The 20,225-nt window shown below is 36.8% G+C and overlaps 1 protein-coding gene across 3 annotated transcripts in view; it reads left to right on the top strand.

Annotated features, from left to right (window-relative positions):
• Nucleotides 1-15,675, top strand: part of DCLK1 (doublecortin like kinase 1) — a 235,601-nt gene extending 219,926 nt beyond the window's left edge. For 2 of the 3 annotated variants that reach the window (XM_068673052.1, XM_068673070.1), the window contains one exon: nucleotides 14,243-15,675. In XM_068673052.1, coding sequence (XP_068529153.1) covers nucleotides 14,243-14,407 — 165 coding nt within the window. In that variant the 3' untranslated portion in view covers nucleotides 14,408-15,675. Of the gene's footprint in view, nucleotides 1-4,795; nucleotides 4,870-14,242 lie in introns of all 3 variants that reach the window. The other variant, XM_068673061.1, reaches the window with a different exon arrangement.
• Nucleotides 15,676-20,225: the final 4,550 nt, after the last annotated feature.

Raw genomic sequence — 20,225 nt, 5'->3', positions numbered from 1 at the left:
CTAAAAATAAGTGACACATAACCATTCCCATATCAGATTACTCAGTGTTCGTTCCCAGCTTCCATAAATTGCAGGTGGTGTGACTGCACATGTACACTTTCTTGTACTGTTTCCACTTTCATGTTTCTCAGCTCAGCCCCTCCAGTGGTGAGTTAAATCAGCATGAAGTAAACTCAGCTCAGCACATGCAATCTGGCTCACAGGTGTGAACTGTTTGTACAGCAGAATGGATACTCTCTCAAAGTTACTTGGTATAAGTACTTAAAATTTCAAGCTGTGCCTATGTCATATTTTTCTTTACTCTTCCCAACCCTAAAGTTCCTCAACATGGAAGCAAGTTGTTCCTCATGCTTTTCTTAGATTTTCTCAGTCATCGGCTAACATAGTCAGCTTTTTTATTATTTTTTTATTATTTTTTTATTTTCATTTTTAAGCAATAATACTGCAACAACTCTCCCACAACTAAAACATCACATACCCATTGCTCATCTGAACTGCAGGTATGTTCTGTATAGACTAGCTGAAACTGTGTTCCTTTCGAATGGACTGCCAGCACGCTTGTCCATGAGAACTACTGCTCAGATCCTCCATGCTAATGACTTCAAAGCTTAGAAGCAAGAAATGATGCCTCTGTCCTCATCCATCCGTCGCCTCTGTTATTTTTTAGTTTCCCCACCCTCCTCTTTTATTTTTTTCTTTGCCCTAGTTGCTCTGCCAAGGAATTGTTTACAGCAGTTTGACACTTGAGTAATGAAAAAGGCACTGTAGTGAATCTTTCCACTGCAGAACATTACAAATCAGGAAAAAAAGAAAGTTTGTTTATCTTTTAATGGCTTTTATTTATTTTGTAGAGTTTGGAAATTTAACTAATTATTTTTAGTGATCATCTCTATGAGTGAGCATCATACTCTGGCATGATTAACCCTGCAGGTTGGCCTATAAAGTAGAAATATTAAGAATATTTTTACAAAATTCAAAAAGTGGTTTGATTAGCTTGTGTGAACTAATTTCTAAAATTCTGCAAGATAGGGGAAATTACAGACCTCTTCATCTTTTCATAATGATCCAAAAAGCTAGGTAATATTGATTTTAAAAATAAATTACCTTTAATAAGTAAAATAAAGCCAAAAGCAAGACAACAAAACCTTTAATTGTTGTTTCTGCATTTGAAAGTGTATGTAATATACATTTGGCATGCATGTCATTAGGGTTTTACATTTGGGAATCTTCCTTTTAACTGTGCAATATCAAATATCATAGAAGTAAATCTCATTAACTAAGCCTGCTCTGCGTTTAGAATTTTCAAAGTACATACAGATGCTGAAAAAAATGTTCAGCAATGAAGACGTGCACTAAGTATATTTTCTACAAAAATATTGTTTTATTGTTCCTGCCTATATGTTTACTGTAACTTTTTGAGTGAGTGCTTGTGTATATAATATATAGAGATGTATTCTATATATTATGTAACACATCTGTGTCTGTCTGTGAAAATGTGTTAATATGTGCATATATTTATAGAGATTAATTAATAGTTATAAGTATTAGAATTATTTTGAGTTCTCTAACTCTATTTATGTACAGAGAGAGCTAATCTGTGGTATTTAGTTCTTAATTTGTCCTCACACTGGTATGATACTATATGCCTGTTTTCTTTTGTGATAAGAAGTAACACACCTCAAAGATCTCAAGCAGTATTTATCATATGCACCAATTAAAACTCTAATACGAAAACTAAGCTTATAAGACTCTAATATGAAAACTACATTCATAAGGATGTTTTTGTGGTCAGCTTGACTGGGAGGAAGTTTGAAGCCATCTGTTTTTTACGTATGTGTACTGTGGCTACTGCTTCCTTCAGCAATGTCCAAGTACATTGTATGGACTCCTTTTGCTCAGGTGTACACTTGCTTTGTTGATGTAGTAATCCTTTGTAAAAGTTACCTCTGACCATTCAGGATGGAGACATCCTACAAGTTCTCACGCATGTGTCCAGACTTTAAGTTTGTCCACATTTGGAAGGATTTGGCCATTTGGACAAACTACCAGAATGAACGTGTTGTGCATGCCTAGGAAAGTAGCTCCTTTGCTGATGTAGCAGGAGATGATTGCTCAAACAAAATTAACTGCACCAGCAAAGAGACTTTTCTGTTCGTACATTAATACTTCATTAAAAGTTCTGCCAGCATAACTATGTCAGTTGGGAAAAAATTCCCTTAAACCAACATAGCTTTGCCAGCAAAATTTTAATTGGAGAGCCAGCTTCTAAAACAGCAATAGAATTAACAAGTGCCTAAAAAACACTGCTTGCTGATGGGAGAGTATGTAGGAGAAAGATCTCTATACTTGCCCTATTCTTAAACTCTTGTCATAAGCATTAACTACTGGTCACTGCAGAAGACAGGCTGCCAGGCTAGGTCCCCGTTGGTCTGTGTCAGAATGGCCGTGTTACTGCTAAGTACGTGCCAAAAGATTTGCAGGGTCAGGTTTCTCATACAGCTTATTTTGTACATCTGTGATGGTGTTTATAAAGACACTGCAGTAAAATCACAAAAACAGGCCTTCACTAAGTAGTCTTTTTCAAAATTTGGGACTGGAATTTTTCATTCAGTTCTTCAAGGATGTCATCCCATGTTTTATTTGGCCACTAAACAATAATCTGTGGCTGTACACTGTAGGTTTTAGTGGCAGTGTCTTAATGCCAAGAGCCAAAATCTTTTTTTTTCCTTTTTCTTTTTTTTTTTTTTTTTAAAAAAAAGAATGCTTTCACAATCCAGAGGTGTACCATAATTCTGTATATTAACTGAGCATCATTCAGTTTGTGTTCTTGTCTAAAATGTTAAAGCTTTGCCTGTATGTTGTCACTTATGTGCTTGTATTTTTGCCATTGTTAAGACAGAGGAGAAGACTAACGATAATGTAATGCTAAGGTTGTTTGAGGTCTCTGTCTTGGCAATGAGAGTAAATTCCAGCTGGAGACTCGCAGGAATGGAGTAGGACAGAAAAGGAAAAAAGCTGTGCTGGAAGTTGATGCAGCTTTCTGCCTCTTGCAGGGGGCCAATGTCAGCTGGGGATGCCAAACTGGGGCTGCTGCCTGCAGCCAGGCAAGGGGAGGGCAGTGGATGGGTCATTGCCATGCCTTCCGCCGAGTATAAAACCAAATGACGGCTTGCAAGTGGCATTTTTAAAAGGGGGATTTCTTGGGTGGCGTGGAAGAGAAGCCAAGTTCAGTCTGTTAGTTTTGCTTGGCTTAAAGATGAACCCGTGACTCAGATGTCACTTCCTATCCGTTGTTTGTGTTGTTCTGGGCTCAGTGTGTACCATCTGTTTTTTTAGTGGAATTATTTCCACACTGGCTAAATTGTTTGAACTCTTATTAGAAAGCTAAGTCCCCTGATTTTAGCTATCTTACCTTTTTGCTATCCGATTTTAGAGCGATCTTTTTGATCTGCTTTTTAAGAAAGCATCCCTTTTATATGTTTATATGCAGTATAGTATGTAGCCAGTAGATGGCAATAGCAGACCAGTGTAGTTAAGGCAACAGAAAATGAACTATAGGTACAAGGTTCTCATGTTTTAAACAGGAAACGTCCTGCATATAATTCTAAATAAGATGAAACAGGCATTGTTTTAACAAAAAAGGAATAAATTAGCAAATTCCACACTTGCAATATAGTCATCAAGAAAAATTTAAATGTGCAGTTAGCTCGTAGCTACCCTTTAAGTAGTTCATAACCAGAAGCATGTTGAACCATTTTCCTGAATTTAGAATTAGAAACTGTTCCCAGTGTTGGAAATATATGCCACGCTCTTACTGAAGCACAAAATGGCCTTTTCTCTTCATAGGGAAAAATGTGAAAAGCATCACAACTTCCAGTTCTAAAGTGGGCAGAGTGTCTCCCTCAAGATATTTACCCCTAAAATCCTATTTAACTCAGCTAATGATGTCTCAAACGTTTGCTAGTGCAGCACCAGAAGGGTTAGAGAAAACAGCCTGTTTTCTTTGTTCCTATGCACATTATTCTGCTAACGATAAACTAAACTTCAAAGATCTATATTCCTTAAATAATACCTCGAGCACACTTTACTGGACACAATGTTAAGTTCATTTCCATTTTGACTTTAATTGGTGCAATTTTAAACCTAATAGTTTTGTACTGTTATCTTTTTGAGCATGAGGTGTAAGCTGAAATGATAAACAATGTTATTCATGGCTCTGAGTAGTCCTCTCCAAGGTTAACGCATTTTTAGAAATGAATTACCATGATTGATGGGGTATCAAAACCTGATTCTTTTCATCTTTACACATTCCATGATTATGAAGCAGTCTAATTTAAGCCTTGTGTAGTCTGTCTAGCCTGCTCCTTGTGATGGTTGCACTGCATTTTTTAGAAATTATTAAACCTCTCAGTTTAATTGCAAAAGATAATTTTCCATTACTGGTACGTGCAACTTAAAAGGGCACTTCTGTCTTCGGAGGTAACAAGATATTTGTCAGACTTTTAAATGAATGCATTATGCATTAAGTAACCTATTTCGCAAACTCCATTTTAGCTTGAAAAAATTGGCTTCTAATTTAGGAAGACAGACTCTAAAGTTAGTATCTTTTCCTTTTGTTTCTTTACTTTTTTCTTTTCTTTCTCATCTCCGGTACATAGCTTTAGGATGCTAGATAAGTGCCTTCTGAAAGTGAAAACAGTAAATATTGCACTTAAATAAGGAACGGCTTGCTCTGGAGTCTTAATTCTTTAGCCTAATGTCGATCCACTGAGTTGCCCCGTTTCTCTCTGCTCAGCTGGACCACGGGTTTACCATCAAGAGATCAGGGTCTTTGGACTACTACCAACAACCAGGAATGTATTGGATAAGGTATGAGATGGTGCAGCGCCAACAGTCAGTGTTTCCATGGCAACGTGCTGGCAGTCTCCATTAACCAGTTCCTTCGGTGGATAAACATGCTTTTTGATTTGTTCTCCGGTCCATACGCTGCTTTTATCGGTTTCGTTTGAATCTCGGTTGAGATGCCACACACCTCCCCCCTCCCCATTCCCTCTCTTCACCCATCCCTCACACCCACATCGCCAGCTTTCTCTCCATCGCACATGCTCAGTCTCAGTTCCCCTTCTAGTTAAAAGGACAGTGTATATAGAAACCCTTCCAGATATGCTGGGGTGTGCCCCCCCCTCCTATTGCTTCTTAAGGCATCCGCTTCCTGCCTGCTCCTGCCTCTAAACGCACGGAGCAGCAACAGGCTCTCAGCATATATATTTTCCTCCTTTTTTTCCATGCGAGATGTGGAGCTATATACTGTCGTTTTAAACCCACTGAACACAATCCTTACCTTAGATGGAACAATGCATTTGCAGAATGTAGTACGTAGAAACTCTCCCAAGTTCAATGAAATACAATGCATTGTATGTGCTGGTAAGCTTGTGTTTCTAACGATGCATTCTTTCTATTTTGTGTTTAAAACCCTTCTGATACCTATTTCTTTTTCTTTGATTTTTTTTTTAATATTGCATGAGTCTTTTTAATATATTTTTTCTTCATTGTGTAACTGTGCCAGGGTTGTCGTTAGCTGGCTGTATGATAAAATGGGTCTCTGGGTGGGAGGGGGTTATTTTGGAGCGGGGGCAAGGAGGGATCCTGTTCTGATAGCCCACACGAGGCCCACACACCTCCTCAATCAATCAAGGGCCCTGCAGTTTCCATCAAGTGGTTATTTGCTGGCTTTTTTCCTCATTATTACTCACAAGACCTGGGTTTTGATAGCTAAGGAGATTTTTATAAGTTTCTCACGAAAGCTGAGTTTTCTAACACTGTAATGATTCAAGCCTTTAAAAACTCGTCTGTGAGGTATTTGGAAAAAATCAGCAAATTAACCACATTGGCGAAACAGCAGAGCTGATCACTGCAAGTGTTCCAGTGAAGCAAAATTCCACCCCTGGATCATTTCACTGAGTGCATGGATCGGGCTGCAGCACAGTTTCCATAAAACCTAGCGGTTCCCTGAGCGCACACTGAGGATTAAGTAGATTGCGATATGGATGTTCTGGGGAAAGAAAAAAAAAATCCTACTTCTCAGCCAAGAAGTAGAAAAGTAGTTCCCATCCATCATTTAAACACTGGCTGGCAGGAATTGAGCAACTCTTCCACTCCGAGTGTTTGAATGTGTAGCAGTACCTGTAATTCTAGCCTATCGCACTTGTCTTCATGGCTATAACCTTCTGCAACCTGAAAAAAAAAATAGAAAAACATGCTTTGTCTGTTTTGTCCCTTGGCATCATTCTTCCCAGGCTCCAGTCCTGTAACACAGCTAAGTGAGGAGACAGCAGCACAGCAGCTGTGCTTTTTGGTTTTGCTCTTGAAGAAGGGGAGAATGGGTCCTGAGTGCCCAGCTTCAGCCAAGTGTGATAGTATTAAAAACATTTATCTTTTCCACTTCCTAAGGAAAGATGGCATTTTGTGTCAGGCAGGACTTTGTCAAATAGCTGCAAATGTAATGCCTTTTCTGTAAAACAGAGGAAAGCTCACAAGAGCTTCATCACTGATTTATCTTCCCATAGTATAATTGCTACCCATGATCAGTTTACACTCCTTTTCTGCTTTACTACTTTTTATTTAGCTCCTCCCCTGTCCCTCCCCACCAAAATAAATACATTTAAAATCTGTTTTTCCATTTGTTATATAGAGTATTGGATATTTTTTTTTTTTAAATCCAGCTTCAGGGAGAGCAGACAACCAGAAAGGAGCCTGTGCTAGAGACCCGTCTCAGATTGGCCTTGACTCAGTTTAACTGCACAGCCCAGATTTTGAAACAAACCATATGCATTTTGGAGAGGTAGAGGGAAAGACTCCAATCCTGCAACTTGGTAAATAAATAAACTCTATAAAAATAATAATAAAAAAAGGCCATTTGACTAAAGCACTAGTAATGGCTGCCATCAGCATACAAAATGACACATCCCTGAATAATGGGCTGGAGCAGATGGGCGATAATCTCCCGTATTCATACATAAACTGCTCTGTTTTCCAGCTGGGGGCAGTAACAACAATGTTTATAATTAGTGCTTTCTAAACAGTGCACCTAGTGTGCAAAGGCAAATTGGGAGAGCAGGGCTCATAGGCGTAATTAGGAAATGCTATAACAGGGGTAGCTTAGAACAAGCCCTGGTCTGCATTTGTTCCTCTTTCATCTCCAAGAAACAAGCAACTGCTGTAGTGACCAGCATTTTAGTATAAATAAAACCATTTTCGATTTAGCAATTGTTTACTTTTAGTGGTAACTGCGAGCACAAATGCAAAGCATATGAAAGGTTCATCAATTTCGATCTATAAAACAGTTAATTTGTCACAGGCCCATGAAAATTAACCTGAATTCACAAGTACAGCGAAAAATGAAAGCAGGTCCCAAGGAAAATGTAATGCTCCCTTTGTTAGTGTTAAACTATTCATTTCTTCTCCGCTCCTTTGATCATTTTCATCCCTAGTTTCTAGCAGTCTTCTAAAATATCTTTTTAAATAGCACTATTTCCTCCTTCAATCAACCAGAAAACCTTTTCCTTTCTCTACCTAAGACTTCCCTATTCAAAGTGCCTCTAAATCCTAATTTTCCAACTGCTCATTTTGCATCCTGTTTTATTTCTTGTCAGGAAGATAATATGTGCAAGTGTTTTAAGTGACAGGACTTTTTCGAAGTACTAAAATGCAACAAACCTTATGCCCAGCAATAGTCGTAGCCAGTATAAAATACAATGGATAGAAAACCTTTCAATATTCCTCCAATATAAGGAGCAAAGAAACAAACAAACAAACAAAAAATACAGGGGCCAAATCACTGAAATCATTTAGACCCAAAGATGATAGGTTTGGTTGAGGCTATTCTTGATAGCCAGGAAAGGCAGCCTGGGGGTAGGTGGGTTCTGCCTATGGTGCATTCCCATGTTCTTTCACCCTAAATTACCAATGCCAACTCAAGTTAAAGACAGCAGAGATCACCCATTTCTCATCTCTGAGAAGTATTATGTTTGGGATTGTTTTTTCTGCCAAAGTCAGCCTGTTTGCTAATAGGTTAATTTCCAAAAGGGTCAAAAGCAATATATTAATCTACAATTTTCCTTCTGCTGGAACTTAACACAAAAAATAACCACACAAAGTGACCACAAAAAATCCAAATGGATAGGATGGCCCCCCATTGTCCTTTAGAAATGTCTAGATTTACTTTCTTATGAGGAACTTTTCTTTATAATCTTCTTAATGGAGGCTTTTAACATTTTTGTGGCTCAAGTTTTTTGGCCTTTTTCTAACTAAACCAGAATATTAAGAGTGAAAGTATTTCAAGCCTTACTTCCCTTTTGCCCCAAGTGTTGCAATGGCCAGAACTTAGCCTTCTTCAGCTACATTACCAACTCTTGCCAGTGGCAGCACATTTTGAAGACAATATTTTGAATAACTTGCCAACGTTTTCTTTGACACTGCCTAAATTTCCTTACTGGTTCTGGTTTATGTCTGAATCTTAACACGTTTTTAATTTGCTACTGCCAGCATGGCCATTTTCTGCCTATTTGGGCGGCTTCAGAATATGAAGAGAACACCAGAGTGGGTGTATCTAATATAAAATATTTGTATAAAATATTAGTATATCTAAGATAAGTATAAAAAGTTAATGTATATTATTTTTGATTTATCTACAGACATGTAAAACTAAAGGAGTAAAATAAAACCCAGGAAAAGTCATTAAGTCATTATGGGAAAGTCATTAATTAGCTAAATAATGACAATAGCAAGAACACCAGTTACACATGTGTGTAATGAAATCATCAATCCTGTTGATAACGAATTCATAAAATACTGGATTTTTAAAATACAGTTCTCTCTGTCCCAGTTTTAAAAAGTAGCTGAATAGCTCATTTGAAAATCCTTCATTCCAGTTTGTGTTTGGTACCTAATTCCCAGTACTTTGCATCTGTCAAGTTACTTACACCTGTCCCAAGTGGATACAGTACACTTTCAAGTCAAAAGGTAAAGGCAAATGTCTTGACAGTGGGCAGAGTAGTTGGGAATTAGGCTTGCTATCTGTAAAGTGCCATTTTAAATGCAGTAAAACCCTCTGTAAACTTAATACTGGTGAAAACAGACAAACATCTAAACTCATTTAAAATCTCTTCTCCTGCTCTTTGACTAAGAAAACCACAACTGATTTACAAACTATAAATAAAATTCACCCATGCAAACAACTTGGCACTAAGTCTCTTCCACGTGTAATTGAAACCAGCTGAGGAATTGTGTCTCCAAAAAGGGGGGATGTAAAAGAGTAAACACAGGCTTAAATATGGCAATATGAATTCAGCAGTTATACGTGTGGAATACTTATCTTTGTATTCACTCACCAATACTGTATGAAGCATACATCAAATTGATTTGATTTTCTTTCTTTTTTACTTTTGTGTTAGCAAAATTCCATGCCCGAAGTTACATGGTGCACTAAAGCACTGGCCTTTTGCATTTGGAGGTCTAGGTTCAAATCCACTCGATGGATTTGTCCCCTCGATGTGGTCATTTGCACGTCTCCAAATCACCATGTAACTTGACTTAGTTATGGCTTGTGCTTGAGGGGCTAAAAATAAATGTGTCTTTCACTCCTGGACTGAGGTGCATTGCAAACTTTGTAGCACTCTCCAAGAAGTGTCTGGAATCATGAATCAATCATACTTATATGTATATATATATATATATATACACACATATATATATAACCTGAGAAGCCAATGGAAAACAATATAAAAAGGACAGACTGAAAGGGTGCCTGGCGTGCCCTCATGCCCTTGCATTGTAAAGCTGCTGCTATTGCTTAATGGTCATTTTTACGGACCGGAAATCTGCCATTACATATCTCAATGTATCAAGGTCACCAGCCAGAAGCTTAAGGAAATAGGATAAAATTATGTCGGAGTGAGCATTTAAATACATCTATGCACATATGTGTATATAAAAGAATACATGGGAAGATAAAGACCAATGTTTCAATGCATATGTCTATTTAATTCCACACACTAACAAAGCATCGCAAAAATTACAGACAAATTGCAAATATGTTCCTGCAGAACGAAAACAAGTGAAGGGAAGGGTTCTTAGATTAATGCATGAACAGCTGCATCCCCAGTTCAGTCTCCTAGCTGGTATGAATAATGGATGGGCTAAGAGGCAAAATGCAACAATAATGTTCTTTTATTAATGAAATGAATATATATCTGTATTTGGTAGCCAGCAGTAAATTAAGACAAGTGAAAAGAAAAACAGGCACTGCTTGCTTCATAAAATGCTGTTACTTCAATCCAATAATTACTGACCTGACAGAAAATATCTCCCCACAGCTAAAATAAGGTGCTTCCTTCTGCAAATCCCACATGTATATCAAAGCAGCTGTAGTTTTTGAATGTCTGTTCATAAACACAGACTTCCACATCTTCCAAGAGTAAAAGAATTTGTATGGATCAGGAGTCCTGCAACATCATGAATTAGAGATCAGGAAAATGATGTTCCCTATGGTAAAATCCTAGAAACTTACTATATAGATGACATATTACTATATAGATGGCAGAAACAATAATTTTCAAATCATGCTATATTATTTCAAATGAAATGTATTTCCAAAAAAAAAAAAAAAAAAGGCTTGTTAACCATTTGGTACTGGGTGTCAGGATTACTAAATGTTGATGCAAAATACATTAGTGCTTAATGAAGTGCTTCAGACCCATCAGCACCAAACTATTAAAGGCAATCCACTTATCTGCTACTGGATAAGAAGCTCTACATTTCCTCATATGGATTGTAAGAGGACAGCCACATAGCTTAAATAAGAACACCATACTTACATTTTAGTTGCCATTATTATCATATAGTGCTCAAAGTTCTCACTCTCTCACCTCAAGCTGAGAAAAAAATGTCAAAATGTGATAATGAAAATCTGGGCTTTGCAGCCCTCTGAAGCATAAGTGCACTTCAGATCCTCTTATTATTTATTGAAGGAGTAGCTTAAAGTAGAAATGCCCTGAAAATCCATAATGGACCAGTTCATGCACTGGTCAACCACCCAGCTGAATGATGAAATAATAAATCTATTAAGCCAAGGCGATGCATATAAAAGGACTTGTTACCAAAATAGCAATAATAATGAGAATGCTGATTTTGTAATATGCTCACATGCACAAGAGGGTACAGTAGGTAAGATGACTTACAAAACACATGCAATCAATACTCTGAAGTATATTGCCACCTCCCCTGCATTGCAAAGCATTAATCTAGCATATTTTGAAATTGTTTGGAGGTAAAAAGTAACTGGCAAGGAAAAGTAACATCTGTGCAGAATGCAGAATGGCTATACTGAATGGCAGTATGATGGACACTGGAAATGCAAAATACCACTGTAACATTGGGTGAAATAAACCCATTCTTGCAAGTCCATCAGGAATTGAGTGCTCTGTGTCCAGAACTGACCCATTTTGCAGTTCTGACATGTTAAAACACAGATGTTAGAATACAATCCATGTATTTTTGATTTCATTAGGACAGTATTCCCTTCTTTGACTCACACATTTTTGTTAACCTTGTTGGGTGAGAAAGGCACTGTCTCAGCACAAGAGAGTAAGCATATGCTGCCACCAAGTCTGCCATGGCTTTATAGATAAAAGTCAATCAGATCAAATTCAAGTGAGATTTTAGGTAAAAATGTAAAGAAAATTAGTCTCAAAAATATCTCAGGAAGTTTCTGAAGGATTAAGAAGACAAAAATACTTGGTCCTACAAACTGTAGCATAAAGTGCCTGATTAGGTAGAACCATCAGGGTTTTTTGCTTCTCTAACATTTTTGGTTGTTGAGGCAAGAAGTGCCTTTACATATATTTAAACAAATAGCCCCCAAAGCTTCCTTAACAATAGTAGAAATGCAGTATCTGGGATTGTATTTTTAAAGGCATCTTTAAAATGATGTCATGATATTTAATCATGTAACTATTCTTGCAGTTTCACAATTTTGTCCTTAAAAAAAAACAACAAAACTCTAGGCTAAACTTTAAAAAGAATCTTTTATTCGAGAGTATTCACTTCTGTGTAACTTAATTTTAAATACTTTTTTTTTTTTTTTCTTTTTTTGTATATACATTTACCATTCTCATGTACCAGGCTTTAAAAATAAATTCTGAATTTAATACAAGCATTTTTATTTATTCGGCCAGAAATGTTTAACCTTCTCAGAGGAGAGTATCTATTACCACAGGATGATGTGATGTGGTTTAAACTTTAAATAAATGCTTATTTCCTGTAAGCATAAAAAAATCTCTTAAATGGAAATCTGTATTTTATAGAATGGTAATATATGCCATTCTTTTCAATTTTCACACAGAATTACATACTGTATGCAGTATATTCACTGTGTGTAAAAGATCTAGGTATTCTTCTGTTTCACATTAAAAAATAATCAAAAACTGAATTGGTTCAAGGCTGAGAAACATTGAAGGCATTGAAAATACTAATGAGAACTCTTAACCGAAAGATTAACAGTAAACAAAGAAACTCTCAGCAGATGATAAGTGTTGGATTTTGTAGCAATTATTTAAAATACAGGGATGAACTTATCAAAGTTAATTATTTTACCCACTTAAAGTAGTGCTCTGTAGGTTCTGGACGCAGAAATAATAGTTCAGCAACTTAGCCTAACTAAATCCATTTGCTATAGTAGCTCTGTACTCTTGTCCATCTTTCTGTCTCTATTACATCATTATTGAATGCTGATTGCATTATTTTAGAGCATGGATTGCTATAATGCTATTCTGCACTGGTATGATGGATTTAGTTTTCATTTTGTTCTCAAAAATATGTTGGCTATAAATGCATCTCTGCTCTCCTATGAGGCTCACACTATAACTGGTACATTTTCTAGAGAAATCAGTCATGTATATCTCAAGAGAAAACAATAAATCCTTTGAAGCAGAGTAACCTTTTGGCTGCATTTTTTTAGATGGAGATTTTCATACTAGGGAAAAAAATACAAGACTTAACAGTTAAACCTATTCAGTTCTCAAAGTTACCTTTGCCTGCAGTGCCATGACCAGATATTTGTTTCCATTTTGTGGGTCATCTTACTAGTCACCTGCCTTTTTCCTTTTTGCTTTTTTGTAAACAAATCATGGGTCATATTTTAAGAAATCAACACTGCTTCAGAAAGCAGTTAACTATGTGTCAAAGTGCTCTTGCTGAATCAAGGCCATCCTGTTGAATTTGTAATTTTACAGTGCTTTCAGGGACTGCAGTCTAATGCCCTGTAATCAGGAAAATAGTGAAATCCAGTCTCATGTCTGAAGTCAGACTTGGACTGCCCTTACCTGGGTTGCAGTTTCACCTTGTAAATGTCTCAGACAAAGCAGAAGAAAGGTTGTGGCTAGAAGTTACATCCATTTTATTAAGAATTGCATTTTCAACAGTAGCAGAAAATGATCCAAAAAATTAAAGCCCATCAAGTAAACATTCTCCTTCCCCGCTTTTGGATTTGCCATCCATATCTGGACTCTAGATTAAAATTAGCAGACTATTCAATTTGATAGACCTTGGTTAACAGGAAGAGACAGGATGGTCAGGCTTAAATGGGTCTCTCCATCAGAGCTCTTCAGTGTTCTCCCTAAGAACATCCATTGAGTGGCATGAGGAGGTGTCAAAGAGCTGGGCTAGCTCCCCGCAGTGTTTGTTTTTCCTCTCTTGTCTGACAACTTCATCACAATCCATCTTTGTTAGCCAATTGCACTGATTTGAACATGGGTGAGTGTGTATCAACCTTCATTAGGTCAAATCAAAGACAAACATATATCTCTGCCTTGCCTGTAGAAACAGATTTATACTTTGAGAAGGGTGGGGGGAAGGTCAGTTAGTATTTGGCTTGAAACCTGAATCTATTAAAGTATGAAATTAATAGCATCCAGAAGTAGAACATATGGCATCCATATATATGGTACTGTATCTACTTGATGATGTCACACTTACCTCTTAAGGTTTGGGAAATGCACTTTTTAAAGCATTTAGCTATGTTGTGGGCTAAACCTTTCAGACCTGACTGAATCAGAACAGGTTTAATTTGGTCTGAACATTTATTATCCCTGGTATTTCCAGGCCACATACAAACTCATGGTTTTCATTAGCTTTGCATTTCACACACAGCCTAATTTCATTTATTCTTATTTTATGCCCCTGCCAGACCACCGCTCTTGATAAGGAGAGGCAGGTTTTCCGACGAAGACGCAACCAGGATGTGAGGGGACGATACAAGGCACAGCAAGCTCCACCTGAACTCAACTCCGAATCGGAAGACTATTCACCAAGTTCATCCGAGACTGTTCGCTCACCTAATTCACCCTTTTAATAAAACACTTTTACTCAAAAGTCTTGGCTTTAACCCTTTGAGACCCTGAAAATCCTTCAGACCTGTGTGAGGCGATTACATCCGATCTATCCAGCACTACCTGCTGGGATGTTGGAACACAAAAGGGTGCTTACAGAATCTTTGTAAGAATAATTTCCTAATTGATTGAAATACTTGTTCTCTGTTTAGATTGCAACTTGCTGCTAACATGATCCTCAAAGGGTTAAGGCTATTTTGCTTTTTTATTTCAAGATAGAAGCAGTGAATGTTTTCATCAGTGAAGCTAGGAACTGCAGTATGTAATTTTAGCACATGTTAACCCTCTGAGTAAATGATCAACTTAAATCTTGACAGCCCACATTAGGGCTTTATTCTGGCTTTTTTGCTTTTATACGCACATATCTTTTATGGTACCCTAAAGTTCCTTGCTAGTTTCTGGCCAAAACAATATCTAACACACTCTTGCTTACAGGCTTTAAAAATAAAAATAAAGTGAAATCAACAGTATCTTCCACTGCAGCTCATTCTAAACCTGCATTATACGTCCATAGAAAATTGACTGTTGTTGGAAGATACTGTGCAGAATAAATGGGAAATTCAGTTCAGGGCAGCCTCAAAGTTTACAGAAGATGACATGATGATGGCCACAAAAGGTTGCTTCCATATTGTTTACTACTAATGACAATGCAGTGTCTTGGGAAATGGCTTGAGGATATGTTCTGTCATGTAATGGTATGTAATGATCTGGCTGAGAAGTTCCTGGATCTTTTGCCTCACATTCAAAAATGTACAGACATCCTCTCAGCATTATCTGATTATTCCATAGATAGCCACAGTTATTGATGTGGCAAGAGTTAAAGATTAAAATTGAGAATTACCCTTAAAATAGCTAGATTATTTCTAAATTGGGGAAGACAAAGTCATTTAATATATATGTAAAGCCTAACCTGCATTAGTGAAAGTTTTGTCTGAGAGTGGATAAACTAAAAGACTCACCAGTTATATTTGTAATATTTCATAAAATGGGCATTTACACAAAATATACATATTTTACATTTGTTAAAACCTTAATATAGCATTATAGCATTTAACTATAATCATAAAATTGGCTTCCACAGAAATAGTAAGCTTCATAGACTTTTGCTTCAAATGTGATAGTTTGAAAGAAAAATGATTATAAATTCACTCAAAATTCCACTGGAATGAAAAATGCAGCTTCCAAAATCCTATTCTAAAATAAAATAAAAAAAAAAAAAAAAAAAAAAAAACATTAAATTTATACTTTATCTTATTGCTCACATGAAATTGACGATATTTCATGTTTTCCTCTCTAAAGTTAAAATTTTGTCATGGTGTTTTTAGAGTCATAAAAATGTGGTTTCCTCTTTCTTCCTACCTCCTTCCCCCCTTTTTTCCTCTTTCCTTGTCCCTTTCTCTTTCATATCTTAAAAATAGAAATATCAATATGCTGCCCAAAAAGATATGCAGACTTTGCTGATCTTGCTGGGAAGTATAAATAAAGTTTGGAGGAACAGGGCAAGTTGCCTAGAGCGCAGTTTCTGTTCTGAGTTGTGTTTGTACACGGACCTATCACTATGAGCAGTTGCGGTACTGAACTTGCAGCTTGTTGGATCTGGTGTTAATGCTCTTTTGCATTTCTAGTTGCAAGTATCAAATGAATTGTACTTTAAAAAACATTGAAATTGTTTTGTTTCTCCACCCTTTAAAATGCATCTTTCATTGCCTACATCATGAAAATTTGTATATTAAAAGCTTTGAAGATTTTGGATACAAGAATTTCATCTTGTGAATCTTCACACAAGTGATACAAGTATTTCATACAGAATGCAATTAACTTCACCCAACGTTAAACTAGAAGTGAGATATTTAGTGTTAATTAGATCTCCAGACTTCTTGGCAATACAGGGAGATAAGCATTTCCAGGTTTGATTCATCCCATCTGTCATGGGCACACATTTTAGGAAGGACTCATGCTTTGATTCACCTATTGCTCCCGCTCCTTTGAGTATAGAAGGACGCACTGATAGAAGCTTACATCAGACACTAAACTTCACATTATTGAGTTTACTAGGTCGAATTGCACCCTAAGTCATTAGGAGACTGATCTCTGAATACACACCCACAGGCAGAAGCCCAGTGCCGGCACATGGGCTCAGTTATTCTAGTTGGAACCCAAATAACAACATTTTAACCTAAGTGAAGCAAATAGGTGTCTTGTTGGAGAACTCCACAGGTGCAAGAGGTGAAGGAATAAAGGAACTGCCATACCTAAGTCTTCAGACTTTTGGGTTTGGGAAAGGGCTGCATTTATGCATTATCCTTGATCATGCCCATCCAACTCTAGAGTCCCTTCAGAGAGAAGTCCCTTGGTTGATAGGGCACAGCCACTGCCATTGTGATGATAATGGCCATAGTTTGGATAGGACAGGGATCATTTTATCATGGGACCAAACTCTCTGCTAAGGTAAATTCTCACTTGCCATTTACTTATCTACATCACTTTTTAGTAGGTCAGGATCTGGCACGTGTTTTTCCGGAATGGTCCTTCCCACATCATATTACAGCTATCCCTTTAGAATAGATGCAGCTCAACCATATAAATGCTAGACACACATTTGGTAACAAAAAGCTGTCCATTAATACCACATGCTCCTTGACTGCTGGGAAAATTTGGCAGGCTTAAAGCAAAGGCTAATGGTCATTCTTCTTAATTAGAGAGGGAGATCGGGAGAAAAAAATAATATAAAAACACATTTCACCTTACACAGGAGAAATATTATTCAAAAACCCATCTGGGATTTTTGTATCGCCTTTGCTTTGCTTTGGAATACAGGGTTGTCATTAAAATAAGATGTTTGGCTCCTTCATCTTACACCATCTTGCACTACTTAAAATGTATGTAGAAATAATCCTAGATCCTGAAATCCCTACTCATCCCCAGCGTCTTCTGTGTTTCTGATCTTCGGTTCATGTTTTATGAACATAACTATAGAAATATTTATTTTAAGTTATTTTAAGGTCTGTGAGAGATTGAGTTTCAGACTGCTGATAGCCTCTTTTTAGGCTTCAAGGAAAAGTGTCTGAATATTTAAACTGTTTTAAAAGAGGTTTTCATGCTGGTTTTAAATATATTTGTATATATTTTAAATGTAACCATATATATCTATATATACGTATGGTTTTGTGGATATAGTAATGGTTCAGGCTTGTTTGCTAGCATCTGCCCCTCTTCTTGTGTAACCTCTGAATTTCTGGGGTAAGTGAAGGCAGAATACATGGCCTAAAAATAGTTGAAACACTATTGGGAAAAGAAAAAAGAAAAAAAGAAAAAAAAAAAAAAAGGATAATAATCAAAAAATCAGAATATTTCTAATGTGATAAACTGAGAGACAATATAGCACACCTTGGTCATCTTATTGTAACACATACCAGTTCTCCTGACTGCTTCCTTCATTTCACTTTTGAATCTTCTTTGCATCGTATTGGTGCTAAATGTGATGAGTTTTGGTATTTTTTGTTTCATTGGTTTTGTTTTGTTTTGAATGCATATTATGTATAGAAGACCAGCTTCCTCCCACCAAGCTTATGTAGTTAACTGAAATGGATGGCAGACATGGTAGGCACCATCCATTATGAAGGAGATGGAGAGAAGCACTTCCACAGGGTGACTCAGGTCATCTAATATTTGGTCTTGAAATGCCTGTTGGTCTGATCTAAGTACTAACAGGAGAATAGAACAGGATCACTTCCAGCTTAATTCCTCTCAATTAAATGTAAGTGGGGATAACGCGGACTCCACCCTAAGTGCAATATTCCAGTGAGTTTGCACACAGTAAGCAAACTTTAATGTTAAAATGTAGTGATACGTCATAGGTGATAGCACAGTGAAATGGTCCTGAAATGGGCTTCCTCTCATCTAGATGCATCCATCCAAGAGTTAAGCATCTAATCTAAGGCAATCATCTCAGCTTCCCTTATGGTTCCCTTATAGAGACTAGCTTCTCTAGCGGATAATTAAAGTTCTAGGATGGAAGAATTGCTCACTAGATGAGGTGGCTAGCCCGAATATATTTTGAACATGATTTAATAATTCATGACATAGAAATTAATTTCTCAGTTAAAATTTTCATAGCATTAATGTACAAAAAAAATCCAGAATACCATGGTTATACTCAGAGGGTTAACAGAAAAGCACAAGGCATGCTGATTACATTGGTGTATCCAAACTGCTTTGCTTTTTTAGCCAGTGTTTGCTGATTTTTTCAGAAAATTCTTGAAAAATTTCAAGTTTGAAATAATTTAAGTGTTGTTGTTTAAGGAATTTCTATAACCAAATTAATCTTATTTTTAGCTTAACTTATCACAGGAATAATATGTATCATTGATGCAGTGTAAGTCTGTAGTTCTCAATTTTATTAATTCCACAAGTGATTCCAGAAATCTCTCTTTTTTTAAGTACTTACTCTAGAGCTTACAATGGTGGCATAGGTGACTGAGACTGTCTTTCTTATTGGTAAACAAACAATATTGTAATTTCAAGAAAGTCCTAAGAATCAGCTTTTCAGTTTGGTAGTGTACTAGTTAGGGGAAAGCTATCTATCTCATGACATGCATTGTGTAAATCATCTTTGTAGATGAAGATCGTTCATATTAATGAACACTTTCTTTTTCCTTGACATTGTAGCAGAAACTGTTTACTTGTTAATGAACAACCAATACATTAATTTGCTTCAGACTGTTAGAGGGGAAAGTGAGATTCCAGTCATTGACAATGTTATTGCTTTACAGTAGCCCTCATCTAATTTAAATGTGGTGCATACTACAATAAGCAAAGCCAAACCTGTGAATAAACTCCTGAAAAAGCCTGGTGGGTCTTTATTCAGTTGGGTGCTTGCATACAGTAGTGTGTGACAGCAGGAAGGCTTTCAAGAATGTTGAAATGAAAGTGATATATCCACAAATAAGAGCTAAATTGCAATCCTTTCCCTATGGGGCATATATGTTTAAAAAGAATAATAATAATAAAAAAAAAAAAAGAAAAAAGAAAAGAAAAGAAAAAGAAAAAAGAAAAATTGGCTCAGAGGTTTGCAGCACTACTATATTACCACAGGGCAAGCGCATTAAATCATTGTTATATTTGCTAGCCTGGGGTATATGTTAGAAAATGGCATCTTTTTTATTTAGTCTAGATTGTGGGCAGGGAGAGTTTTCCTAATATTATTGCAGTGCCTGCTAGTGCTGCCATGGTTAAGGCTGTGTTAGTATTTCCATTATAACCTCTTATTCTCAAAGGTTTTTAATTTGATCGTAAAAATTGGCTTCAGGCAGAAACTTGGCATACAATATTTCAACTCAGAGTGATTCCCTTCCTAAAATACAGGGAAAATCAGCTTGACCCCTTCAACATTTATTTTCTAACTGTACACAAACATTCACGTACACAGACACAAATCGGAGCACCTTAAACAAAGGCCAATTTATGCAGCCGATTCCAAATGTGTTATGTTTTCAAGCATATCTTGCAGGCCTTAACTACAAAGCTGACAGCTCAGAACTTTGGGGCATTTTGAAAACCAGGGAGAAAACTCAGTTATCAAGAGCAAAAATGTTCCACATGTGGGACGGTTTTATTTCAACGTGACGAGCATTTAAAGCCTGTGCAGTAATGGGGTTGTATATACACCCCGCCGAGTGCTCATGTAATTCCTAAACCCATTAGTGTAAGTCATTCCACGTAGCAAAAGCTAAATGTGAATAAGCTGAATTTCCCCATAGCCTTGGGAGAGGAAGCAGTTTC

Source organism: Anas acuta, chromosome 1, assembly GCF_963932015.1.
Source record: "Anas acuta chromosome 1, bAnaAcu1.1, whole genome shotgun sequence".
In the NCBI taxonomy this organism is placed as follows: domain Eukaryota; kingdom Metazoa; phylum Chordata; class Aves; order Anseriformes; family Anatidae; genus Anas; species Anas acuta.
Note: the sequence above shows the minus strand (reverse complement) of the source record. Positions and strands in the feature narration are given on the sequence as shown.